The 27,820-nt window shown below is 55.1% G+C and overlaps 1 protein-coding gene across 4 annotated transcripts; it reads left to right on the top strand.

Annotated features, from left to right (window-relative positions):
* Positions 1–100: 100 nt before the first annotated feature.
* On the top strand, positions 101–27,820 carry LOC119109682 (pyruvate dehydrogenase phosphatase regulatory subunit, mitochondrial). 4 transcript variants are annotated; one of them, XM_037233407.1, is made up of 16 exons: positions 101–271; positions 1,583–1,806; positions 2,251–2,463; positions 2,927–3,090; positions 3,520–3,683; positions 4,255–4,441; positions 13,049–13,218; positions 13,646–13,838; positions 15,086–15,244; positions 15,894–16,045; positions 17,198–17,346; positions 18,321–18,528; positions 19,686–19,775; positions 21,139–21,318; positions 21,798–21,998; positions 25,956–27,820. In XM_037233407.1, the coding sequence occupies exons 2-16, from the start codon at positions 1,607–1,609 to the stop codon at positions 26,166–26,168; spliced, it is 2,643 nt and encodes an 880-aa protein (XP_037089302.1). In that variant the 5' UTR covers positions 101–271; positions 1,583–1,606; the 3' UTR covers positions 26,169–27,820. The 4 variants fall into 4 exon arrangements, with proteins under 4 accessions (XP_037089302.1, XP_037089304.1, XP_037089303.1 ...); XM_037233409.1 differs by having other exon boundaries at positions 1,562–1,806; XM_037233408.1 differs by having other exon boundaries at positions 101–701.

The following is a 27,820-nucleotide window of genomic DNA, read 5'->3' as shown; positions in this document are numbered from 1 at the left end:
ATAACCTCCAATCAGTGCCGAAACTGGTGTACTAGAGACGAAATAGAAGTACTTTTACCAAAAATTGAATCTTGTGGGCAAATGAGAAGTTGAGGGAAGAGAGCGGTTGGGCTGCGTTAGGGTAGTTTCACGTCGGTATTATGCGGCAATCCGTCTTTTATTCTTTTTGTTGTTGAATTGTTCTTTAGTTTATGGGGTCTTAGCGCAGTCAACGACATGGAACTAACAATAATTGATTAAGGAAACATTTTAATTAAGCGGAAACAGCGTGGTAAGAGGACATCCGCAATACTATGTAAAACCACGACAGAACTTGGTCCTGAAAGCTTTGTTCAGCAACAGTGTGATAGATTGGTGCAGCTTTGAATAAACAACAATGAAAGGGAAATTATGCTATTTGATAAAGTTGTTTTAGCCCACCCAGCGCTTTCTTAGGGTGTAGACAAGCTAAACACTTGGGCAAAATGTTCCTCAAGGAGGGTTTGCCATCCTGATGCTGTTTTGCTTAACATCTTGTGCAGAGTTTTGCCTCAGGGAGGGGCCATAACCTCAGTGTCACCTTTGTTGGCTATTCCCACGGAACTGGTAGGCACTTTTTAGAAAGATGAATAGCGTCTAAATATTTAAAGCATTCTAGGGATGAAATTCAGCCTGAAATTTCTCAAAATTTCATCATCAGTGAATTGGCCAATGGTAATTAGGTAGGTTTACTCATGTTGTATGTTTGAGAATCATGTGCTTATACTGGGCAGGAATAGATCAACCTAGGGGGGGGGGGGGGATGAGAGGCTGTGGTTTATTTTCACACTTGCTTCTTATCTCATTTTGTCTTGAGTGATGATTGATGTGCATTCACTTTATAGCAACTAGGCAGGATATTATTATGACTACACAGTTACTAGATGAAAATTTTCAATGGTTCAATTTCATTTGTCTGCAATCTCTAGCACTGGCTGTACACTGCATGTGCCATTTTAACTCTGCAGAATGTTTGACTGCAGGCACCCCACATCCTTGCTTCTCCACCCATGGTGCATCAAAAGCATCTGCACATAACTGGCACTGATCAGTCTGCATAGCTACATAGTGTGATGAATGTAATGATTTGGCAGTTGATGAAAATTCATACTTTTCTGACATCATGAGCCCAAATACATGTGCTCTCACACTGCTATCATTCTGTAAACAGACAGTAAACACATGGCCTTTACTGTGTACTTGACATCACCCTCCCTGGTGCCTGTAAAAGATGTTGACAGATTATATCTCTGTCACAAACTGTAAGCTTCCTGTGAACAGCAACCTACACTGCATCTTATGCATCTCAGCTTATACATGCCAGGTTAATCTGATTGATAAGGGAAACTTGTTTTCACCTCAGGGTTCAAACATGTTGCTGCACCATTTTGCCAGGTTCCAAATGTGCTGTGGTCTTTGAATTATTTCAGTCCAAACTGTAACTGGATGGTGTTAGGCAATATCTCACCTCAGGCCCTATATTTCTGACTATAGCCTGACATGCTCCAACTCTCTGACTGTTAAACTGTGAGCCACATTTCAGCTGCCATCCCTCATCTGCCAGGTAGGCGTAGCCAGCGCCAGAGAGATGGCGTCTCGGATGCTGCCGCTGCTGGGCCGCGCAGCGCATCGTCCCGCCTGGCCGTGCACGCGTGGCTACCAGGCGACCGCGCTGCCCGATCATGCGGACACCGTTATCTGCGGCGGCGGCATCCTGGGCACCTCGATCCTGTACCACCTGAGCGAGCTGGGCCTCGCGCCAGACACCGTGCTGCTCGACCTGGGACAGTGAGTGTGGGCGGCACCAGCGGGGGCAGCCGTCCCTGCCAAAGGGGACAGGTCCCAGCGCTGTAGTCTGGTTGACAGCAGTGCTGCGACGGCTGTACGACAGTGCGTGGTTCGGCGCCTCTTCACCTGTTCTGCTTTAAACTCTGGTGTTGCAAAAGAAGTATGTACAGCACTGATGATGTTCTATTGAAAGGAAGCAATCAATAGTGTTTCTTAGGAGCTTTTAGAGTTAATCATGCTGCGAGCATTTATGCATAATATGACTGTTGAGCTACATATGTTGGTCTGGCAGTTCTTCCCTACCATGTTTGCCAGAGGTGGTCCACAAGTGGTATACCATTTTCATGACTGAAACATGAGGATACATGCTGTCCCTGACGAATAGCAGCCTAGGCCCGTGGCCGGCCGGTCACCAGCCGTCTGTGACGGTCGGCGGGACCGCAGGCTGGGTGGCGGCATCACCAGTCTGGCGGCCGGTATCGTGTCCATGAACCAGCTGCACCGCGCCCAGTGCAAGCTGGTGCGCAAGAGCCAGGTGCTGTACCGCCAGCTGACGGCGGCCGGCCACGACATCGGCTTAGAGGAGTGCGGCGGTCTGCACCTGGCGCGCAGCTGGGAGCGCCTGCAGCAGTACCACCGGCTCACCGCCCTCTCCGAGTGAGTGGCCTCGGCCGATGCCGGTCAGTGCTCGGCCCGTGCGCCCAGTGGAGAATGCCCGGGTTCCGGGGGAGTGATTGCTGTCAGGGTCGATTGAATGGGCGGGTAGCGATTTCAGTAGGGAGGGGTACGCGTGGCAGTTATCGGTGAGTTGGACATTGGACAATGTGCTATGAACATTGTGACAAGTTCACGATTTAGGTGCTATCCGGCAATGGCCGAGTCGTTGGTCCCTTATGTGTTGGACCTTACATCTGTTTATAGGTTGTTGAACAAGGGACCTCTTGACGGGGAAATTAAGCGGCTTAGCTTTACCAGGGTCCCCACCCATCACTCGCCAAACCCAGTCCGATAAATGGTGTGCGAAAATGGCACAATGATCCGCGCTCGTCTGCGTCCCATCCCTCTTCGCCCGCGTGTGCTGGGGATCGGACCCCGGCTAGCGACTCACGCTGCCGCCCAGGTCTCTGAGCACCGAGTTCTGCATGCTGACCCCGGACGAGGTGAAGGGCCGCTGCCCGCTGTTGCACACGGCTGACCTGAAGGGCGGCCTCTGGATCCCGTCCGACGTGGCCGCCAGCCCGCTCAAGCTCACGCAGACGCTGGCCCGGCTGGCGCAGCAGAAAGGTGAGTGGTGGGCCGGCGCTTGGTGGCACGGGGCGGCGCCAGCGGCCAACAGAGCTGCTGCCGCCGGGCTGACGCCGGTGCAGCAGGTCACGCTGGTGGGACCGAGCGGCCCGGCCGAACTGTTCCTCAGATGGGGTCGGGTAGGACGGGGGTGGGGAGATGCGTGGGGACACTGGTTCTGGACAGTTCTGCATCGATCAGTACACTGTGAGTTCAGAACCAGCCATAATGGTAGAAAAAGGTCGGGTGTTCATTGGCTCACCTTCGACATGCCTGTACAAATCTGGTGACGGATGTTGACTAGCGGTCTCGGTGCGTCCACAGATGCAGAGCAGGTGAGGGTGCAGCAAGTGCTCAGTAAGGAGCAACGGTCCTGGAACGGGTGAGGGTGCAGCGGGTGCTCAGTGACGGTCCTTGGTACACCCACAGGCGCCACGGTCCTGGAGCGGGTGAGGGTGCAGCGGGTGCTCACTGACGGCCGCCGGGTGACCGGGGTGGAAACGGACGTCGGCACCATTCACTGCAACCGCTTCGTCAACGTGGCCGGCTACTGGTCGCACGACCTGGGCAAGCTCAGCTCTCCCATGGTCAAGGTGGGCTGCGCAGTTGTCCATCAGCGCACCTGCCCACGCGCGGCGTTGCGGGATGGCACCGTCTGGCACGTCGCTGCACTGCGGCAGCGGAGGGCGACGAAGCTATGCCGAAAGCTGTCTTATTGGAGATTCTCGTAGAAGGAAACCTAGTTCAGTAGCTGTTCTGGTCTCTCCAGTGTCGTTTGGAGGTGTAGGTCACCCGGCGTTCCACTTTGATCTCGCCTTTGATGGGCGCTTCCGCCACTGCTGCTGAACCCCAGTGTCATGGCCCGTGAATGTGCCGGGCCCCGTCCGCCGCTCCAACTCGTCCTCGCTCCAGCAACCCAGCTGTGTCTGGCTGTCTGAGCCCAGTGTGTGGAGCCGTCTCGCCGGCTGACGGCGCGGCCCCGTCCGCCACTCCAGCTCGTCCTCGCCCCAGCAGCCTGGCCGTGTCGGGCCCTCTTAGCCCAGTGTGTGGAGCCGTCTCTCCGGCTGACGGCGCGGCCTCGTCCGCCGCTCCAGCTCATCCCCGCCCAGCAACCCGGCCTCGTCGGGCTGGCCGGCTGACGGCCCGACCTCGTCTCCCGATCAGGTACCGGTGCATCCGTGCGAGCACTACTTCCTGGTGACGCGGCCGGTGGCAGCGCTGCCCGGGTGCGTGCCCTCTGTGGTCGACCCAGACGGCCGCATCTACGTGCGCGCCAAGGAGGGCTGCCTGGTGGCTGGTGGCTTCGAAGAAAACGCCAAACCCGCCTTCGGAGACATGGAGCACTTGCCAGGTGAGGAAGACCGGGCGCGGGCAGAGGGGTGGGCGTGACGGACCGAGTGGCCCAGGCCTTGCAAGCACCCCTGGGGGCTGTGGCCGCCCCGTGCCCCACCGATGGATGGTGATTATCGGCTTCACCCCGTCCATGCAATGCGCAGAAGCGTCTCAGCCCCAGGCAGAACATGCATTGACTAGGGAGGCTAGGGGGCGTTCATATTGCCCAAGGTACAAAATGTCCAAAGGCACAGCATGTTCAAAGTTCGTAATGTCCAAGGTACACAATGTCTAAGATGGGAAATAGCTTCCGAAATGGCCCAGAGCGGAAGGGGCCCGTGCAGCGTTGCTCCGCCCAGCGTCGGCCGCGCGCGTACGGTCGACGCCAGTGCGAACACTACAAGCATGTGGTCGGTGGGTCGCATAGCAACGGATTCATTTCCTACGCCCATATAGAGATGGTGTCGAATGCTGTTGGTCGGCGAGGCCGCGCTCGACTTGCAAGTGATCGTTCAATACGAGACGAGTACCGTGGAGTGGGGCCTTGGGCACGCGCGGAGCTGCTGTGAAAGCATTGCAGCGTTGCCCTTAGCCGGCGTGGAACTTGTTCTGTGTCTGACCGGGGGCGTGTTCGCTGTTTGGTGATAGCTATATGCAACTAGAACCTCTTGTTGCAACTGTCGTTTATTCTAAGTGATCGCTGTCACGTTTTCACCACAATTGGCCTGCAGCGTACAACGGAGTAAACCTTGCAAGGGAGGGGAATGTATGGGTATCAATAATAATGCTTCCTATCGGATTAATAGCCTGTTTCTGATCAGTTGTCACGGGAATCTAGGTCAAACGTGTAACATATTACAAAGCACGCTACATTACAAATCATAGCATATGGTTCAATGAATAGTCATTTGTGGACAAGATACTCCACATGCTACCATTTAGAACAATTAGATGGCGCAACAAGAGATTGGTGGAGGTTTTTCATTGATGTGGATTCCCTACATCAATTTATTGGGTCTGGCAGGAGCGGCGCCAGGAGATATAAGGTGAGGAAAGGCTTTTCCAGGGGGCTTCCTGAGCAACATGGGGTCTCCTTTCGGAGGGGGGGGGGGGAGGGGAAGCTTCCAGCCCTGGTCCTTTTTAAGCGGGCACTGAGGCATGTGACATGTGAGTCCTCATTGAACTGGACCATGCATTAATGTCCATGTAAATCATTGTCGACAACAAAAATCTAGAATAGAGGGTGCGTAAATGGTAAACTGTGTTAAAGTCTAGTTTCAGTGCGTAAATGTGACGCCGGTCAAGTCGCGAACTAGTAACCCTGACTGGGGGGGGGGGGGGGGGGGACGCATAGAAATACATCCAAGTTGTCAAAACATGGCTGTTGACCTCTACGTCTACGGCTGTTCATTCACTCCCCCGAGCCGGTAACTCATAAAGCAGCGAAGCAGTTTCGCTGCTGACGAGGCAGCAACGGTGAGATTGTCTCCCGAGCTGGGAAAGACGAGGGGCAGAAAAACTATGTTCGGAACGCCTAATGCCCGGAAGATCTATACGTGGAATACCCACATCCGGATTGCCCACGCTCAGGAGACTTCGGAAGAACCTTCTACTCCCCCAAGTGCTTCTAAAAGGAAATGGGACAAATAGCGAATGTGGAGCGCGGAGGGCGAATAACGGGGGGACTCAAACCTACCCGCACCGTCACAGTGGGCTGGGCAGCACGGACTAACTCATTGAGCTACGGCGGCGTTTCTGCTTCTAAAAGACCCACCAGTCCGAGAGGAGGCACTAGTTAACAAGTCGTGAGATCCCGCCAGGCTGAGAGGTGGCTGTGCTTAGTTTCATATATCTAGAAAGTTAGTTTGTACAGTGGGCGAAGTCTGAGGACAACTTCGGTTTTTTAGATATGCTCGCCCTACAAGGGAGTCAGGGACACTGCCTCTATTCATAAAAGAAAAAGGCAGCGCTTACACGCGTGGCGACCGTTATTGTTTACAACAGTACTGTAACACATACGCGCGCACGTGTACACACACACATGCACGCACGCACGCACGCACGCACGCACGCATTACGAAGTCTTTGCTTAAAACACAGGTACGTCAGTACACCGGGAGACACTTGGTTACGCCAAGATTCTACGCCAATATTTTACAAAATATTGTGATAATTCAACAGTCCCAGATAGTACACGTGGCTGCCTATGAATAAGTTAACGCAAAACGCACAACTCAAAAGGCCTGGGAATGATCGCAACTGTTACAAATCTGTGCAGATCCTGACAAGAAAAAAGATTAAAATAATCAAGTATGCAAACTTCCATATCCTAATGTTAGGCACACTCAAATATGATAAGGCTTGCACGAGACATCGATGGCAATCAGTGTCCAAATAAATCAGCAGACAACTATTGCTGAACGATACCTGAGCAACAGCGCTAACAATCAATATTTCACGATGGTGCTTGCGAATTTATCCTCTGTCAAAGTTTACCGACACGCAGCGATTCTTATATCCTTGGTTCGCGTTGTCTTATGCCGTTGCTGGAATGTGCACTTAAAAAGTGTAGGTATGTTTTAATGTGTGCCATTGGTGCATGTATGTCGACTACTTCCTCCCCTAATTGTGAGTACGCTCTACGTAAACATGCGTCCTCAGGTGTTCATTAAACAGGCCTGAGTGCCATGCATTGTTCTTCTCACATACAGTTTCACTGGAAAAAGATTACAAGGCATTATGTGTACGTCCTGTGTGCACAGAACCTTACACCATATATTGTGTATTCTGCTCTATTCTGTGCATTTTACTTTTGGTCCATTGAGACCATTTGGTCCAGTGGACCATGGCCCGCCACTCTTCAAGGTGGGGGGGCTAGCAATGTTAACTGCCCCCTCCACTTTCCAGATTAAGGTTACATTTGGCGTACTTTTGCACTGCATTTAACAGGTATGCCGATTTACCTAGTTCACCAGACATCGTCCTTAAGATGTTTCACCTTTTTCGTTTACTCATTGGCCATCGCTTAGTGTTACAGCTGCAAGGCCGACGCCGCACGGCCTGGAGACTGCAACGTCGGGCGTCGAGGCTGTTGGCTGTTGTTGCTGTGACTTGGGGGCGCGCATGTTCAAGGCCATATTACGTAGTTTTCTTATCAGTAATCAGTTATGACAGAATCGTGAGCATATCAAGACGAACATGGGTTAGCCATGTTAATACAAATTAGGAAGCCCATTTCACCCATAATCTACCGCCAGGAAGAACTCAATATCTCTGAAGAACACAGAAAAACGCGGAACTAGAGTCTATGTGACAATTATTGGACTGTCTGCGGTGATCAGGGATGTTGTTGCGTCAATGAGGGTTCTTATGCTGATCCGGGGCCAACTGCGCTGGTCAGAAAGCCTCCCGTGCTATGGATTGGAACAATGTGATATGATGTATCCTTCTAATGCCTCCGAATCGACCAGGAGATCCCGGCCCGTGTCGCCGGGATGATAGCCAGAAGACACTTCGCGATGGGACGGAATGGCCCTTCAGCCCTTGATCGGAAATGGTAATGCGACTCTGATGTTCTACTCAAGAGGCTCCTTACCCGGAAGGAAATAAGGAGTCTCATTATTGTTGAGTAGAGTGGGGTCTCATTATTGTTGAATATGATGGGTGGAAACAAGCTTAGAAAGCGAACAAGTTCATGCCATGTTTGCCTGAGAACGTTTATTTTTCAGAATGAACTAGTGAAGCAAATTTCATCAAAAGCTTGAACATACCCGTCCGCAACCTCGAGAGCAAGGACAGGGAGGTCTGGGTTGCAGCTTCCGTAAAACTGAAAAGTTTCGGCCAATGCAAGTGCAACCAGACGGCGGGCGCCGTGTTAATCTGTATTCTGGATAGATAAATACTTGCAAAAACACGAAAAATAGAGATCCCACCTTCACTCTTCCAGTTCAACCACCAGATTCCAGTCCAATTTCACGGTGCCTTAAGGGCCAATCCGTCCTTTTCATCAGTCAAAAAATTGCACACGTGAAATATGCGTTATAAACTGCGTTCTTAATGTAAGATCTGATGTCATGAAGCGTTCAAGAATATTTGTTTCAGGAGCGTCGTCATTTTCGTACACCCGTTGGCCACGGCGTAGTATCAGCTGCTAGGCCGACGCTGCGCAGCCTACGGAGACTGCAACGCCTGGAGTCGAGGCTTGTGCTTTCAAGATGTTAGGGTGTGGATGCTCAAAATTACGTCACATAACTTGTATTGAAAGTCAATTACAGTATTTAAACAAAATAATTTCGGAAGCGTCATCATTTTCGTCCACCGGTGGGCCACAGCTAAAAGTTAGCTACTGGGCTGAGGCTCCGCTGATAATGGAGACCGCAACGTCTGGTGTCGAAGTTTTTGTTGCTATGATTTGAGAGTGCGCATGTTAAAAAAAGCACGTTACACAAATTGTATCACTAATATATTCTAACTGGATGGTGAACATTTTCAGATAAACATGGCTTGGCCATGTTAATACACATTGTTGACCACTCGATCTGCAATCAAATTTTCATCCTCAAATTTGGATCAGACACATCGATCTGCAATCTACCTTCGCGATGTCCTCAATGTCGGTAAAACCCAGATGCAAATTCTGACAAGGCTTCTGAATTCTATCGGCTTAGAAAGAGTCAACTAAACCGTTGTAAATCAAAAGCGCCGGTGATTTATTCCATGCAGTCATTCAACGCCTGATTTCTGCAGTTTATTGACCTCAAAATACAAACAAAATTGAGCTCACGATAGGTACTGGTTTCTGTTCGGATTACAAGATAAAAATAACAACGAAACGAAGAAAACCGTTTTCCTTTTAACCAGCAAGCTATATCCGGAGATTTGGGGGGGGGGACCACTATAAGATGGGCTTTTGCCAACCCTGTGTTCCCTCTTGGCAAGGCTCTGTCTACGCCCCTGCCTACACACCAGAGCGGATCAAGTCGCGCACGTTGCATGACAAGTGTCCGTTGGGCCAATCCATACCTAACGCAGACAGTTTCCCGGATGCTATTTTTCTGCAATGGTGTGGTATAAGGGAAGAGAATTAAGAAAAAAATACTGTTGCAGGTGTCCAACAGATGTTTCATACACCATGTAGTAGTAACGCTGATCCAAAAGTATGCAACAAGGTAGCCATACGATCAGCTCGTAGTCAGTCATGCGGGAGGCACCCGGGCCAGGGCAGTGACCACCGACGGCGGACAGGAGCGGGGCCCAGACAAGGAACATTTGATAGATGGACCTTATTATGTGGCTTGGTTCTTAAAAGGACTGTGAGCCATCGATCCACTTTCAAAATTCTCACCAGCCTTTGTCCAGGCCGTATTTTGACATTGACACTGTGGGGGCAAATGCCTCAATGACCCAAAATGCCTATACGCTCGTGCGATTTCGCTTCCCCAGGATGGACGGTGTTAAAATGGACGAATAATCGTGGGAAGCTGGATAGCCCTATTTGCCAGATGACAGATGAGTCGAAAAGGCAAGATTGTGCACCTGTGAGAAACAGTTCTAGATGCATATCTAGCATAGCAGATATGACACTTGAATAAAGAGCGATAACAACCTCCACCCCTACCCTCTTCCTGCCGGTCATCGGGCTCGCTTTCCAGACAAAAAGTTTCTGAAGTACACCCTGAGCTTGGCGCCCCACCTTTTGAAACGTTCTTACGCCTTTGATTGAGGCATATATGACAAGTTTGATGAGGTTTTTATGACAGTCCTTTTTCTATCGATTTCGGCAAAGAAGCCTGGCATGAGCTAGTTCCGTGAACCAAAACGCGCAAGTGTGATCATGGTTTTATATGGCATATAACTGGAAGAAAAGATGAATCCAGACATAACGTAGATAATAAGGTCTAGCAGGATGGTGGTTCAGATTCTGTCACTACACGTGAAAACACTAAAGGTGACAAATAATGCAACAACTTGTAGGAATACTCCGTTAACAGAATGAATAGGGCCGGTATAGCGAGCATAATCGAGGACAACTTGATAGCATATCATTCTTCGGTATGACACCAGCTGAGTGCTTCCTGATTGTTTCCAAGAACCATATCACAGATTTGACGATAGCCCGGTGCTCTTCGCAAACTCAGTGCACAACTTGAACGTATAGCTATAGGTAATAGCCGTGCATCACCCCTAGCTCTAGTATTTGTTTTCATCTGTCTTTCGAAATCAGGCTTAAATCAAGGTTGTACACCAGATATATTGCCGAAATTTGTTACATCGGAGCTTAGGAGACTGACTGTCTAGATTTATTTGCTAGAATCAGATACGCTACCCCAGTATGTCTGTCATACCGGCACAGAGCGCTCAGTAAAGTTGATTGCTTCCTCGACACCTTATTTGTAGTACCGCTAGATGGGACCTAAACCACAGCAATACGCTTCGCGCCCATGGTGCCCCGACAATACTACATTTCGGGTCAGCACGCCCATGACTAAACAACAAGCAGCCATGAAATCTCAAATATTAAGAGCGTTGCGCGTTTCTCCGGGCCTTCAGTGGTGTGACCATAGTGTGTTTGAAATTGAATGAAATGGGAAGCGCTCCTCGTTTTCCATGATAATATATACCCGTAAAAACGAGTGTCCGGTGCCGCTTGTATTGCGCCTCCTCGATGTAATTCCTCTTCACGTCCAAAAAAGAAGCCGTAAAAAGGTGAAGCAAACGCATTCTGCATATGTGGAGCACGTCTCTATAGACGACGTAATATGAGAACAGGGATATACCGCGCTACCACTGCACAGCGGACTGATTGCAAACGGGGGCGGATCCAGTATTTCGTGAAGGGGGGGGGGCACGCAGCATGTGGTGCGTCCTAGAGTTTGGGGCCCCTCAAAAAATTATGCCATTACACTTTCAGATAAAAAGTACATGTACATGGCATCCCTAGCTTTTTAGCCAAAGTAGCGCTAGCTCATGGCCTTAATTTTTTACAGTTTTTTTTAGCCCTTGTTGTCTAAGGGCTGCGCAGTGTAACATTGGTTCCAATACGTATATTTTTATATGCATATATGTGCATGTATATACATGTATATATGTAATAGTAAATACGGGACCCCGCGCAAACAATATGCACGACCCTAGGGTAGCATGACTAGCAGTCCTCATCTTAATTTGATTCTAGTTGACCGCTCCAGGAAGCTCTATTGTTCCGTTGGGGGTAAGAGTTGGTCATGTATGTGCGAAAGGATTGAAAATGAAATGAAAAATGGGGTAAGACATCAAATCTCCAGGGACTTTAGTACAGGGACAGTTCAGGCGGGATAATCAAAACGTCAGATTTCATACCGGTTCATTGGACACCTCAGTGGCGCACGTATACCGAAGGCGTGCACATCTTGACGAGGAAAATATGACTGGTAAAAACGTGAAGTATGCCTGATGTCGAATTAAGTAATTGCATCGCGTGCGTAGTTTGATAGATGCAGCATTGCGCACAAAAAACGCTAGCTGCAAAGAAGACATTTTAACGGCAGGAGACAAGTATTCATATATTGAAATTGTTGCGCGCAGTCGTCAGCTTTATTCGAGGCAAGTAAACATGCGTCATCTTGGGGCGTCACATGAGTGGCGTTTTCCATGTGAAGTACATCTAAAAATGGCGCTTTAGTCTTTGCCTTGAACACCTTGACCTAATTATTGGTGCTGATCACCTGTGAATTCAAATTTAACCGTCTGTGTTTCGATCAGCTGTCCGCACGTGCTGGTTGTGGGGTGTTTCTATAATACCATATTGAAGGATATTCACCCTCATTTAGCGATGCTCACTACTGACCACGAAGCATTTTTGATGTTAGCTTCCTATTGCTGAAAACCCATCCCACAGTGACCACCATTCTGGTGTATGATGGCGCAAACGATTTTTAACTCGAACTTATTTGTTATTTGAACTTGTTTGAACTTATTAACCCGAACTTATGATGTCTGCATGATACTGACAATCGAGCAGTCAAGATCGGCGTCCAGAATTGCCCGCTGCTGGTGTCAATTTCGATAATTATAATTCCGGACATAGCGTGGCTATAGTTCCATTTCATATTTCGCCTGGTTTCGATGTTTTTTAGCAGCCCAAAATGCAGGCAAACCTTACCGGGCTCAACTTTGGCAATCAGCGACTAATGCTCGGCGCGGCACCTCCACCCGGCTCCACTGCGTCGTAGAGCAGACACTGATTTGTCACTAAATTGGTAATCTGGCCGGCCAGTCTCACGCGCGTGGTCTTCGTAATGGTGTCGACTGTATGCGCGCGGCCGGCACTGGGCGGGTCAACGCTGCCTGCCAATAAGGGCGATTATTCATATCCTGGCGGCCGCTCTAGGAACTAGTTTGGAAGCTTTGGTCTTTAGACATTCTGTACCTTGGACAATGTATACATTTAGCATTCTGTGCTTTGGACATTCTGGATATCGGGCATAATGATACGGACCCCTTCCATTCCGCACCATGTTGGAAGCTATTTTCCATTTTGGACATTGTGTGATTTGGGCATTATGAACTTTGGACATTCTGTACCTTGGACATTCAGCTGCCGCGCTTTTGTGTGCCGCCCCAGCTAACGCGGCGCGCCGCCGGGCAGTGCGGTTCGAGTCCGAGACGCTGCAGCCCGACTGGGACCACTTCTACGGGCTGCTGCACGAGATCGTGCAGCGCGTGCCGGCCGTGGGCGAGGCCGTGCTGGACCAGCTCATCTCGTCGCCGGAGACCTACTCGCCCGACGGCCAGTGGATCATGGGCGAGTCGCCCGAGGTAGGCCCGTCCGGGCCCTGGACCAGCGTGAAGTCGCTCGCTCGGCTTGTCAGGCGGCGTTGGAGCGGCCGGAAGCCACTTGGCCTGTCAGGCGGTGTTGGAGCGATTGTGGCTGTCGCTGAGCCGGTGCAGCGCCGCAAATTGCGGTGTAATAGCGACGCGTTGACACTGTTTCTTTGATGGGTTTTTGCTGACGCTTGTTGACCAGTGAGAACGCTCCATTTCTGGCCAACCAGCGAAAGATGGACGGCGCTTGTCTGGATCAGCTCTGGGCGCGACCAAAGCGCTGCCGAGACACTCCAGTGGCCACCTTGCGCAGCGACGACAGTCCGCCGAAGTCGCCTCAACAATTGCGCCCAAAGCTGCACAGTCCGTCGCTCGCCGCGCCGGCCCGTCCGCTGACCCCGCCCGCGCCCGCTCGCCGCAGGTGGAGAATTACTTCGTGACCGCTGGCCTGGGCGCCAGCGGCACGGCGGCGGCTGGCGGCGTGGGGCGCATCATGGCCCACTGGATGGTTCACGGAGAGCCGCACCTGGACGTGTTTGAAATGGACGTGCGTCGCTTCCTGGCGCTACACAACAACCGCACGTTCCTGCGCACGCGCATCCACGAGGTGCCAGGTGAGCCGGGCTGAGGCGCGCGGCGCCGGCTGTGGCGGGGAAGGGCGGTACCCCGCAGCGTCCGGTGCCCTGTGGTGGCCTGGGCTGTCACTGCTACCGAGATTGACTGTCGGTGCTCCCTGGCATCAGACGTCAGACTTGTGGGCTCGGCGGGCGTGGGTGCAGGTGGACTGCGTGGTTGTTACTTATGAAATTATGTCGTCGGTGCGCTCTTGGCCACAGCGTCGTGGCGTTCTGGGAGAATAATGCTACTTACGGGCGGTCATACACGCGTGTTCGTCTAATCCGTTGACATCACATGACACGGCCGTCTGGCAACACTTGGCACGGCTGTCTGACAGCACGTGACAACACCGTCTGACAACACATGACGCCGCCGTCTGACACCTCGCACGGCGCGAACACCGGGACGTGCACTTTCCGTCATCCGATGCTGTCTTCAGACGTCTTAACAGCTGCCCATAACTACCAGTCAGGTGACGGTGCCGTGCTTTCAGACTGATCCGACGTTGACCAACTGACGGGCGCAGCTGACGTGGGGTAGGTGTCTGACAGCTGACCTTGATGTCTTGTGTAGTGGGGCTGGCTTAGATCACCTACCTGTCGCAGCTGACTCTGATGTCCCAGCTGACCTGGATGTTCCAGCTGACCCCGGACATCCCAGCTAACGTCCCAGCTGACGCCCCAGCTGATCCTGGACATCCCAGCTGACGCTTGAGCTGACCCCGGATATCCCAGCTGACGTCTCAGCTGACCCCGGACATCCCAGCTGACTCAGACGTCCCACCTGACCCGGATGTCCAGCTAACGTTCCAGCGGACGTCCCAGCGGACCCGGATGTCCCAGCTGACCGGGACGTCCCAGCTGACGTCTTAGCTGACCCCGGACATCCCAGCTGACTCAGACGTCCCACCTGACCCGGATGTCCCAGCTGACGTTCCTGCGGACGTCTCAGCGGACCCGGATGTCCCAGCTGACGTCCCAGTTGACCGGGACATCCCAGCTAACGTCCCACCTGACGCCCCAGCTGACCCCGGACATCCCAGCTGACGTCTCAGCTGACTCAGACGTCCCACCTGACCCAGATGTCCTAGCTGACGTTCCAGCGGACGTCCCAGCGGGCCCGGATGTCTCAGCGGACGTCCCAGCTGACGTCCCAGCGGACGTTCCAGCGGACGTCCCAGCGGACGCAGCTGACGGTCTCCTGCGCCGTGGCTGACCGGCGGGCCTCGCTCTCCGCCCGGCAGGCCAGTGTATGCGGATTCCGTGGACGTTCCCGGAGTACCGGTCCGGCCGGCGGCTGCGCACGTCGCCCATCTTCCCGCGCATGAAGGACGCCGGCGCTCGGTTCGGCGCCGTCATGGGCTACGAGCGCCCGGCCTACTTCGAGTCGTCGGCCGACGCAGGTCTGTTGGTCGTCAGTGCCGCCGGTGGCCGCGGGAGGCCGCTGTCGGCGGAGGCCTGGCTGCGGAGGCGCAGCATCACCGGACGGTCGACGCGACTGCTTGTGTTTGCTGATTGTCGATTTGGTAGTGGGATGGCGGATGTGAGATTAAAGGTTACCGAAATGGCAGGTCTTACTCCAGCTTGATATGAGCTAGAGAGGGGGGGGGGGGGGGAGGGGAGGATGCTCGTTGAGCGCACCATTCCTGTTCTGGTCCGGGGGTCGCTGTCCTGAAGTAGGCTTCAGATTATGCCCGTTTGAACAATGTCTGCACAAAGTCAGGTTTTTTAAAACTTTTGATAGGTTAGGACATTTTTCATTGCGGAGATGCACTACATTTGGAATGTGCAGGACTGGAAAAAATGTCGGGTGAGATTGATTCTCTGTGAAAACTGGAATCCATTGTTAACTCGTCAAGCATAATTGACTTGTACATGCCATTCTTAGACTTTATATCGAGACAACGACGTCATTTTACGTATGGAAAGTTAGTGAAGACTCATTCATTATGGATCTGGGGTAATCGGACGTGTGCCCCACCGCCGCTGGGGCTGGTGGATGGTGTGGGCCGGTCCGGCTGACCGCTACCGCTGTCTCCGCTGTCTCTGCAGGGCCCGACCGGCGGCGCGGGGAGTTCGCCATCGCCGTCACTGACTCGTTCAGCAAGCCTCGCTGGTTCGACAACGTCGAGGAGGAGTACAACGCGTGCCGCGAGCGCGTGGCCGTCTCCGACTACTCGTCCTTCACCAAGATCGACCTCATGGTGAGCCGCCGCCGCCACCGCCGCGCCGCATCCGGCTGGCCCTGGTCTCGGCCGCCGGCCGCCACACCTGGCTGCTTCCGTCTCGGTTGCAGCAGATCGGTGGTGGTCGGTATCTGTGGGACCAGTATGTTTCTGTGTGCAGGATGGTCCCGCTAAAGGTCAAACCACGTTTTTCTCAACAGACACCAGCGTGTCGTCGCACAGTCAAGATTGGTGATAGTTGAATGTTCCTTATTGCAAAACATGACCACCAACAATAGAAGTTACCAGTAATGTCGCACCCTGAAAATCGTGACTACAGACGCTGCTTGAGATGGCCCCTGGGCCGTCCAGGGTGCACGGCAGCCGCATTTGCCACAGGTGGTCGACCGTACGGTCTGTTTTGGTGACAGTGGCACATCCCATCTCGAGTCTGATGGAGGTCTAGAGCCCTTGAAGGTTGGCTGTGCTGTCCACGTCGACGCGGTCCTTGAGGTTATCCCACAGATGGAATGCCACTAGCGACGGGTTAGGCGAGTGGGGGATCCCCGGCACAGCAGCCTTCGGGCTGATTTGCCTTCCACGGAAACACTTCCAGCTTCCGTCATGGAAATACAGACTGACTCCGGCCGGGCGGGACGGCATTACACACATCACGGACTTCACTGGCCAGCCCATTGGAGTAGTGTTTCCCTGGGAGGCACAGCAGCCTGTGGACTGCCGCACTGTGGGCTCCGCAGTCGCCTGACACGTCGCCCCTGGGCTTGATGCTGTTGGCGGACCTGGGGTGGGACGCGTATCATTAAAAAGATTAACCAGGCGGTCGACCACCATCAGCAGGCTTGGCTGTCACGCACTCTGGACGGCCAGGGGCCATCTGAAGCATCTTCTGAAAGGTCGCGATTCGACGGGTGTGAGATTACTGACGACTTTTGGTGGCCGTGTTTTGCCAGTGAATGGGGATTCAAAGGCCACCACAGTGTGGACTGTGCGGTAAATGCACTTGCCGCTCTTGAGAAAATGTGAGTTAAGGTCTAGTGTGACCATTCTGTATTATGTACCGACGCCGGCATGTCTCTATCCGTCCACTGCTTTCGTATGAGCTCGGGGGTGGAGCCGCGCCGAAACCCGCACCGCGTGCTGATTTATACCGCCCGACCTGGCCGTCCGCAGAGCAAAGGGGACGAGGTGGTGCACCTGCTGCAGTACCTCTGCAGCAATGACGTGAACGTGCCGGTGGGCAACATCCTGCACACGGGCATGCAGAACCAGCACGGTGGTTACGAAAACGACTGTAGCCTGGCGCGCATTGCCCACAACCAGTGAGTGGTCCCGCCGACCGACCGACGCATCCCGCCGTTACCCCCCATCCCGCCGTCACAGGCGCACCCCCAGGCCATAGCGCACCGGTAACTGAACGCTCGCACCCGCTGCTTCCCGCACCGGTGCTCGGCGATGTGGAGTGGACATGTGTGATTGGGTGTATGTAAATATTAAGCATTGCAACAGCGGGTATCGCGCATGTATGTGATAAAATGCTGCATTTGTAGTCAATTGGGGATTCTGGTCCACACAACTGGACTTCTGATTCATACAGCAAGGAATAATAAATATGTTAGCAACAGCATGAGCACCACATAATACACCATCCGTCCGTCTGAACGTGCCGTCTCAGCCAGCCGCCGCCCGTCCCCAGCTGCGCTGTCCGTCCGTTTGGACGTGCCGTCTCAGCCGGTCGCCGCCTGTCCCCAGCTGCGCTGTCCGTTCGCCCTGGCGTGTCTCTGAGCCGGCCGCCGCCCGTCCCCAGCTGCTCTGTCCGTCCGCCCTGACGTGGCTCTGAGCCGGCCGTCGCCCGTCCCCAGCTGCGCTGTCCGTCCGCCCTGGCGTGTCTCTGAGCCGGCCGCCGCCCGTCCCCAGCTGCGCTGTCCGTCCGCCCCGGTGTGTCTCTGAGCCGGCCGCCGCCCGTCCCCAGCTGCGCTGTCCGTCCGCCCTGACGTGTCTCTGAGCGGGCCGCCGCCCGTCCCCAGCTGCGCTGTCCGTCTGAACGTGCCGTCTCAGCCGGCCGTCGCCCGTCCCCAGCTGCGCTGTCCGTCCGCCCTGACGAGGCTCTGAGCCGGCCGCCGCCCGTCCCCAGCTGCGCTGTCTGTCTGAACGTGCCGTCTCAGCCAGCCGTCGCCCGTCCCCAGCTGCGCTGTCCGTCCGCCCTGACGTGGCTCTGAGCCGGCCGTCGCCCGTCCCCAGCTGCGCTGTCCGTCCGCCCTGGCGTGTCTCTGAGCCAGCCGCCGCCCGTCCCCAGCTACATGATGATCTGCCCGACGATCCAGCACGGCCGGAGCCGCTCGTGGCTGCAGCGGCACGCGCCGGCCGACGGCAGTGTGGTCATCTCGGACATCACCTCTCTGTACACGGCGCTCTGCGTCATGGGCCCGCTGGCGCGCGAGCTGCTCTCGGAGATCACCGACCACGACCTCAGCCCAAAGAGCTTCCCCTTCTTCACGTTCAAGGCGAGTGAAGCCGGTGGACGGCGGACCTGCCGGCGGCGCAGCCGGGCCGCCGCGCGTGGTCGTATCCTCCACACGTGGATCAGGCACGGAACTGAGCCCTGAGAGTGGATCCCGTCGAAATTCAGAAAAGTCTGCTGTGGTCATTCACGGAGCCCCGATGAGTATTGTGGTGTGATTTGTTTCGCCGCTGTCGCCGCCTTCGTCATTAGTACTTCACGACGTGCTCAGCTGCTGTGGCTATGCGGCGTCGCATGTCCACGACGTGCTCAGCTGCTGTGGCTATGCGGCGTCGCATGTCTCTCACCCTGGCAGGGAGGGCGGGTACCGCGGGAAATCGAACCTCGTACCTCTGCTTGACTTGGTTCGTCGGTGTCGTGTATGGCTCCCGCAAATGACACCAGTGCCATATTCTAGCCTTCAGTTATATGACGGGGGAAGCCCTGAGTGCAGAGCGGACTAGCGCGGAGTGCTGCCGTTCCTAGGAACCGCTGCCGTTCCTGGCCCCATTCGTGGCCACCGCCTTCAAACCCCGACCTGGTGTCGATGGCATGGCTGTGCGTTGTTCTCTGAGCCTGCCTGGCTGGGCCCGTCGCACTTTGCCTGGCTTACGTCCGTCGCTAGGATCAGGCGGGTCGCGTCTGCGTCCGAGATCAGGTGGCTCGTGTTTCTCTAGGATCAGTTGGATCACGTCCGCCTCTTGGATCAGGTGTCTTATACATGCCCCTGTGATCAGTCGGCTTAGGCGTGTTGCCGGGGTCAGGTGGCCGAGATCTGCCACTGGAATTAGTCGGTGCACGTCTGCCACTGCGATCAGATGATTGACATCTGCTGCTGGGATCAAATGGCAAACAGCTGCTGCTGGGATCAGATGGTTCATGTATGTTATTGCGATCCAGGTGGGTCACGTCTGCTGCCGAAGTTCTTTGACTGGCATCTGTTTCTGGGATCGGACGATTCACATCTGCCGCTGGGATCAGACGGATCACATCTGCCACTGGGATCAGACGGTTCAGCCGCCCGCTAGAATCAGTGTGATCAGACGGGTCACGCCTGCCGTTGGGATCAGACGGATCACATCTGCCACTGGGATCAGATGGTCCATGTCCTCTGAGATTAGTGGGGTCGGACGGCTCACGTCTTCGCCTCGGTGCCCGCAGGAGATCGACGTCGGAATGATCGCGGACGTGCGTGCCATGAACATGACGCACACTGGCGAGCTCGGATGGGTCCTCTACATCCCCAACGAGGTGGGCCGCCGCCGCGTCTTCAGCGAGTGCTGTACCCTGCCGGTGTCTGTCGACAGAACGCGCCACACACCGTCAGTATGGTCATGTCGACAGAACGCGCCACACACCGTCAGTATGGTCATGTCGACAGAACGCGCCACACACCGTCAGTATGGCCATGTCGGCAGAACGCGCCACACACCGTCAGTATGGTCATGTCGGCAGCATACGCCACAGCCACACACAGTCAGTATGGTCATGTCGGCAGCACACGCCACAGCCACACACCGTCAGTATGGTCATGTCGACAGAACGCGCCACACACCGTCAGTATGGTCATGTCGGCAGCACACGCCACAGCCACACACCGTCAGTATGGTCATGTCGACAGAACGCGCCACACACCGTCAGTATGGTCATGTCGGCAGCACACGCCACAGCCACACACCGTCAGTATGGTCATGTCGACAGAACGCGCCACACACCGTCAGTATGGTCATGTCGGCAGCACACGCCACAGCCACACACAGTCAGTATGGTCATGTCGACAGAACGCGCCACACACCGTCAGTATGGTCATGTCGGCAGCATACGCCACAGCCACACACCGTCAGTATGGTCATGTCGACAGAACGCGCCACACACCGTCAGTATGGTCATGTCGGCAGCATACGCCACAGCCACACACCGTCAGTATGGTCATGTCGACAGAACGCGCCACACACCGTCAGTATGGTCATGTCGGCAGCATACGCCACAGCCACACACCGTCAGTATGGTCATGTCGACAGAACGCGCCACACACCGTCAGTATGGTCATGTCGACAGAACGCGCCACACACCGTCAGTATGGTCATGTCGGCAGCATACGCCACAGCCACACACCGTCAGTATGGTCATGTCGGCAGCATACGCCACAGCCACACACCGTCAGTATGGTCATGTCGGCAGTGTACGCCACACACCGTCAATATGTTTATGACGGCAGTATACGCCACACGCCGTCAGTATGGTCATGTCGGCAGTATACGCCACACTTCGTCAGTATGGTCATGTCGGCAGTATACGCCACACTTCGTCAGTATGGTCATGTCGGCAGTATACGCCGCACCTCGTCAGTATGGTCATGTCGGCAGTATACGCCACACGCTGTCAGTATGGTCATGTCGGCAGCATACGCCACACGCCGTCAATTTGTTTATGTCGGCAGTATACGCCACACATCGTCAGTGTGGCCGTGCCGACACCACGCGCTGTAAATCAAACACTGTATCTGTCTGTATTTGCAGTACGCGCTGTGCTCTGGTCACCACGTGTGCTCTCCGTTCGTGTGCCGTATGTGTGTCCAGTGCAGGCTGGGCACGGGCCGTGTCTGTGTCGGCAGTACGCGCTGTACGTGTACGATCTGCTGATGGAGCGCGGCCAGGACTACGGCCTGGCGCTGGCCGGCTACCTGGCCATGCGGTCGCTGCGCGTCGAGAAGTTCTACGCCTTCTGGGGACAGGACCTGGGCACCACCACTACGCCGCTCGAGTGCGGCCGAGCCTTCCGAGTCAAGTTCAACGTGAGTGTCGGCCGCGCCGCGGGTGGGGGAGGGGCTCGGCTTGCCCACGCTGATGGGCGCTGTGGGGTGGGGCTTGATGGGGTGGGTCTGCTCTAAACGTCTCTCAGCGCAGCCGTGAAGAGCTGCATCGAGCGCTTCTCCCGTCAATGGTCGGCGTGGTGTCAAGCGCTCGGGGTCGAAGTGACTTACTTCATACCGAGCAGCGTTTATTCGGCGCTTGTTGCGTTGCTCTCGTCATGTAGGCGAGTGACCCCGCAGTCGGGCTGGGCCGTACTGAGCGGCGGCGTGTTGCCTTGGTCCGCTGTTCATCCACCGCCACCCGGCTGTCAGGTGCCGCCACCTACCGCGTCTGCCCTCTGACCCCCTACCCTTCTGGCACTCCCGTACGTGATGTGGTCGCATGGCGGCGGGCGACCGGCGCTGCCCGCCGCCGCCAGGCAGCCGCCGAAGTGTGTGACGCGGCTCACCGCCGCCGGCAGCGGGACGTGAACTTCATCGGTCGGGAGGCGCTGCTGCGCCAGCGGGCCGAGGGCGTGCGCCGGCTGTACGTGCACTTCACGGTGCAGGACCACGACCCCGAGACGGACCCGTGGGCCTGGGGCCACGAGCCCATCCTGCGCGACGGCGAGTACGCCGGCCTCGTCACCACCTCCGCGTTCGGCTACAGCCTCGGCAAGCTGGTCAGTGGGGCGACGCTGCGCTGGAGCCGAGGACGGCCGCCTGCGCCGGCCAGCGGTGGCGTGATGGCGATCCGCCACGACGCGGCCAGATGTCGGGATGTCGTACTGGGTTCATGTGTGGCCTCTGACATTAATGCAGCCGGCTGCACGTATCCTTGATTACACTGGAGCTAAACGCATAAGAAAGTATTGCAATATTACCACTATCTATTGTTTTAAACGAGGACGGGCCATTGCAAAACTTGGAGGCAACTCTGTGAATGCCGCTGCCCGTTACGCTGTCTTTGATAAACAAGTTCTTCCGCCCTACCCTGAGGTCGGGATTCGGGAGCGATTGACGTCATCGGGGACGCAGATGTTTTGAGCGGACAGCCTCATTCAAGGGACTTGTCCATGAGCAGTTGGTCGCACATGATGCCCCTGTGAGAGAGAGACACTGTTCGTGAAGACCGGAACTACAAAACGAAACATCTACCGCCTGAAAAGCCAAGCCTCCCAGCACCAGTCGACAGAAGTAGGCTCCCCGCCCCCCTCCCGCTCTGTGTAACTATGTTTTTGTGTGGAGTGCGCTCTCCGCACTCCACCTGTGAATAATTCAGTCAGCGGCGTGTTGCCATGTTGCGGCACGCGGCAACACGAGCATACGTTTGCACCTAAGTGCATGGTGAAGCAGCAGTCGTTTTGGCTTCTCTGGAAGGGACCCTGAGAGTTTCATTTTGTGACCAGTGCACGTACACGCCGATGTGTGCCGTGTTATTTCTCTGTATGTCTGTGAAGAGCGGCATTTTGCCATCACGCTGGAGACAGATGACGTTGTTCACGGGACAAACACGACAGGCTTGACAAGCGCCGCAGCGGATGCCACGTGACGAACATATCACACCAACAAATCACGTATGCAGAAGAATTTTCGCCATTCGACTGTACGGAGACAGACTATTCCGCGCGTCTCGAATGTTCTATATCATCGATAATTGCTCCGAGGCAGCGCGATGTCGTCGTAATCTGTCATAGCTAGAGTATGCAGAACACGCCAAACTCATAATTTTTTAGCCGAAAATCCAAATATTGAAACATCGTTGTAAACTTGATTGTTGCATGCCTCCCAGATACGGCTATTGCTCCCGAGTTGCGCTCGCGTTCATCACGAGGACCTCACAATACAGTTCCAGACATGCAAAGACGTGAGATGTGGTCATCCACGTACATCAGTGGGAAGATGAGCCGAAGCACGGCGTTTGTATTTGCTGTGTTGTATGTGCGGCTTAGTGTTAGATTGCTGTCTTTTGGTGCCAGTACATCACTGCCTTATTTCATCGGGTTTATAAATATCATAGTTCTTTTGTAATCTTGTAATCTAATCCTTCTCCCTCTCAAAACAGCTTGCCGTGCACGGTGGGTCGCTCCCAAGTCTGGCAGAGCGGGATTGCGGTCAAGTTTGTACATAGTTTTCCAAGGTGGTATGCAGCCCCCGGCCGTTGGCTCGGCGCTGAGCCAGCCCTGTCTGTCATCAGCTCCTCAGTTTTGTATGTGAGGCGGTTCCAGTGTGGCAATATTCCCTCATTCGAGCGGCCGGGATGCTGATATTTTTCATATGATCGCACCGCCGGCTCGGGTTCAGTGCCCGTCCCGCCCCTCCCCCCCCCCCCGCCGTCCTTAATCAGCACTGAGTCGCACGCCAGTCAGCCCGGCGTCTTGGCACTGCAGGGTTGGCGAATTGGCCGAGCACGTCAGAATGTTGGGCGCAGGGTGAAAAGGCGCCGGCTTAGCAACTAACGAGATAGCTTGCGTGCGAAGGCCGCCGGAGAGCCAGGAGGCGGTAACATCAATCTGTATTTACATCCTTCACACCCAACTGACCGAATTTGCGACGCAAAGAGGGTCAAATGTGCCACTAGGCCATCCAGTTTCTAGCTGAGGGGTTGCACAGGACATCAGGTGGTGGATCACCGCCTTATGACAGCCCGGCGGTGCTGGTGCGGGTCCGCGCCCCAGCAGCCGCGGCTGGACGACGCGTCATTGACGGTCAGCTGGCAGTCGGGCGAGAGTGCCAGGCGGCACAGGACGGCCGCTCAATTACACCACATGAGTGCCAGGCGGCACAGGGTGGCCGGCCAATTACACCACATGACACGTTAAAGTCACCCAGCCGAACTTGATCTGGAATGCCCAAATGGGGAGGCGGAGTCAGTGCGCGATCAGCTGTGTTCAGCAAGGACGCTGGCCGTAAAGCCAACCCTACGAAGTGCTCCATCAAATTTCAAAAAGCGTGTTTGGCTTAACAGCGCACCTCGAGCCTGTTTCCTAGCTAATCGAGTGAAACCACATCTGTGGTTACGTCACAGTCGAACCTGTGGTGTTCAGGTGTAGTCGGTAATGCTTTGCAATGCGGAGGTGATGTCGTAAACAAAGGAATGTCTGCCGTCGCGCCGCTGCGTACCTCGTCGCGTTGCGCTTCTTGAGGCGTGCTGTCGGGGCGTTGTCAGCGATCTCCGTGTGCGATAAGGACGGGCGCTGACGGGGAGGGGAAGTTCCCCTGCGCAGATTCAAATACCAGTCATTTATAATGCGGATGCGCAGTGCGTCTTGATCGCTCTGCCGGGGCCCCAGGTCAGTGCGCTGGGCTGCGTGCCGCGGTCCGTACTTGAGATGTTGGACTCGGGACGCTCATTTAAAGGATGCCGTCGCGGATAAGCCGGAACTGTGGCGGCGACACCAGGTCCGCGACGAAAAGACACGCGGTGCAAAACAGCATCGACCGGGAGTGTTCCGTATCCCTCCAATGGTCGCCGTCCAACCGCGTGAAGGCAAGGCTAGATTAGACAAATGGCAACTTGTAGTGACTGGGCAGTGATTTTTTTGTATGACATAAGTCGGTTATAATGGTATTTGGTAAGTACCTGAGTAGTTACCAGGCCTTAAGACGCGAAAGAGGTCAAGTGCGCTCCCTTTGTCATATATGTAGAAACAGGAAAAGGGCCATGGTTCATGGCCCCCACCTTATGATGTGTTTGATGTTAGCCATATGGCAATGAAAATGACAGATTTGATAAGATATTACGGCAATGTAATGAAATGTTAAAATAATAATCTGGCAAATGTGCTTCGATTACCCGAAGCAGACATACTACATTTTCAACATATTATAAAATTATGCATCTTATATGAATGTTTAGTCACAGTTAAGTCAATGTGAAGTCACATTTGAGGTGGTTAAAGAATAAACCACAAAACGCCTTTCCTGACCAATAATATTTTAAATGTCCACGTTAATGATTTGTGTTGGAAGGGTTTGTTTTGAATAGCAATACGTGTTATCTTTCTAAAGGCAGACTTGAAGCTTCGAAAACCAGTTCACATGAAGTGATGAGTTGAAAAGAACCTCTTTGTTCCCTTAGCCCCGTAAACCCCTCAGAATTTGCAAGGTGGAATGTATTAGTATGCTTTCTTAGTTTTGTTTATCTGGTGCATCTTGGTGCAAAGTCATCATGACCATATCAAGGTAGGACCTATCCAAGTTTTTACAGACATAGTCCCAAATTTTGATCGGGTGAATTTTTAGAATCGCTGAGCAGCACTTGCTGGCTGAGCCCTGACACCGCCATCCGATCGTGACATCCCGGGTCAGCGGCAGAGTTTTGTGGCGAACGCTCAGTGTGCCACGATGTTAGGCACGGCCCGTCCTAGCATCTGACGTCACCTGACCCCCATCATGGGACACCACTGTTTGAGAGTGAGACGATTGTAATCGCATGGACGTTACCCACGCCCCCAAGAGCTATCCTATCGATAAGGAAGATCAGGATACAAACGTAACGCAAGTCAATACAAACCTCCTGGTCAGGACGGAGGACTTTTCGCAGCATCACCTGCAGCACTGACGAGTGTCGTGACTAGCCCGGTGTCGTGTTTAGCCCGCGGAGTGACGTCTGCTGAAGGGCCGCTCTTTGGCGGCAGGTGTGCCTGGGCTTCGTGCAGGACCTCTCAGCCGGCCAGGCTGCCGTCGTCAACAGCGACTACGTGCTGCGCGGACACTACCAGATCAACATCGGCGGTCGCCTGTTCCCGGCCAAGCCGTCGCTCGTGTCGCCGTCGCTGCCCACCAAGTACCAGGAGCCGACGCAGAAGCGCTACCAGGCCACGCAGCACACGTGGGGCGGCCGCGGCTAGCCGACAGACAGCACCGACCGCCTCTCCGCCGACCGGTGGCCGCGTTCGCGTTACCCCGACGGCAGCGCGCGGGTGATAAGACTGTCACCGGTTGGCTGGGTCCGTGGTCGACGGCTTGCGAAGCGGACCAGCATGGATGGGTCGCTCGACACCGGCGCCATTGACCGCTAAACCGGACCGGCCCGGCACGACCGAGCCGCTCCGGCTCACCGCCGCGGCACGGTCGGTGTCGGCCGACGGGGCGCCTGCTCTGACCCGACGGAGCCGCCCGTACCTCAACCACGAGTGCCGGTAGCCCGGGTCAGCGGCGGGCACTGCAGGATCACACAGCCTGCGCGACCCGGAGCCGACGGCGGGACGCCGGCGTCTGGCTCGCTGCACACACGGCCGCCGTGCCTCCTGGTGACACTGGTGCCCGCCGAACTGTCCGCGCCGGCTGGCGCTGTCCTCACTGACTGGCGCTGTCCGCACTGACTGGCGCTGTCCTTACTGACTGGCGCTCTCCGTACTGAGTGGCGCTGTCCTTACTGACTGGCGCTGTCCTTACTGACTGGCGCTCTCCGTACTGAGTGGCGCTGTCCTTACTGACTGGCGCTCTCCGTACTGAGTGGAGCCGTCCTCACTGACTGGCGCTGTCCTTACTGACTGGCGCTGTCCTTACTGACTGGCGCTGTCCTTACTGACTGGCGCTCTCCGTACTGAGTGGCGCTGTCCTTACTGACTGGCGCTGTCCTTACTGACTGGCGCTGTCCTTACTGACTGGCGCTCTCCGTACTGAGTGGCGCTGTCCTTACTGACTGGCGCTGTCCGTACTGAGTGGAGCTGTCCTTACTGACTGGCGCTGTCCTTACTGACTGGCGCTGTCCTTACTGACTGGCGCTGTCCTTACTGACTGGCGCTGTCCTTACTGACTGGCGCTCTCCGTACTGAGTGGAGCTGTCCTTACTGACTGGTGCTGTCCTTACTGACTGGTGCTGTCCTTACTGACTGGCGCTGTCCTTACTGACTGGCGCTGTCCTTACTGACTGGCGCTCTCCGTACTGAGTGGAGCTGTCCTTACTGACTGGCGCTGTCCTTACTGACTGGCGCTGTCCTTACTGACTGGCGCTCTCCGTACTGAGTGGCGCTGTCCTTACTGACTGGCGCTGTCCTTGCTGACTGGCGCTGTCCGTACCGACTGGCGCTGTCCTTACTGACTGGCGCTGTCCGTATTGACTGGCGTTGTCCATACCAACTGGCGTTGTCCCCACTGACTGGCGCTGTTCGTACTGACAAGCGAGGTACTGTTGGCGCCGGCCATTGCTGCACTTTCCGCACCGACTGAGGTGCTGCGCTCTCGGCCGCGGCCGTCAGCGCCCCGCCCCAGCCGCTCAGATCGGCACGCTGTCGATCGCCGTCGGCTTACCGGAACGGCGGCGCCGGCGCCACCGCTCGTACGGCGGCGCCTGTCGGGCCCGGTTACACGCCCGGCTGACCGAACGTCGGCGGTTCAACTGCCGACCGTCAGCACAGGGCCCGTGGCCGGCGGCGCACCCTCTGTCGCCCCAGAGGTGACTGGCCGGGGCCGGATGCGTGGCCACGCACTCGGGTGGCTTGCGAAGTCGTGTTCCTGGAGTGTTCCGAGCTGTTGTGTCGCAATAAACGTCTTGTGT

The sequence above is a fragment of the Pollicipes pollicipes genome, unplaced genomic scaffold (assembly GCF_011947565.3).
Source record: "Pollicipes pollicipes isolate AB1234 unplaced genomic scaffold, Ppol_2.1 Scaffold_7231;HRSCAF=8579_pilon_pilon_pilon, whole genome shotgun sequence".
Classification (NCBI taxonomy): Eukaryota; Metazoa; Arthropoda; class Thecostraca; order Pollicipedomorpha; family Pollicipedidae; genus Pollicipes; species Pollicipes pollicipes.
This window is presented reverse-complemented; position numbering and strand designations above follow the sequence as displayed.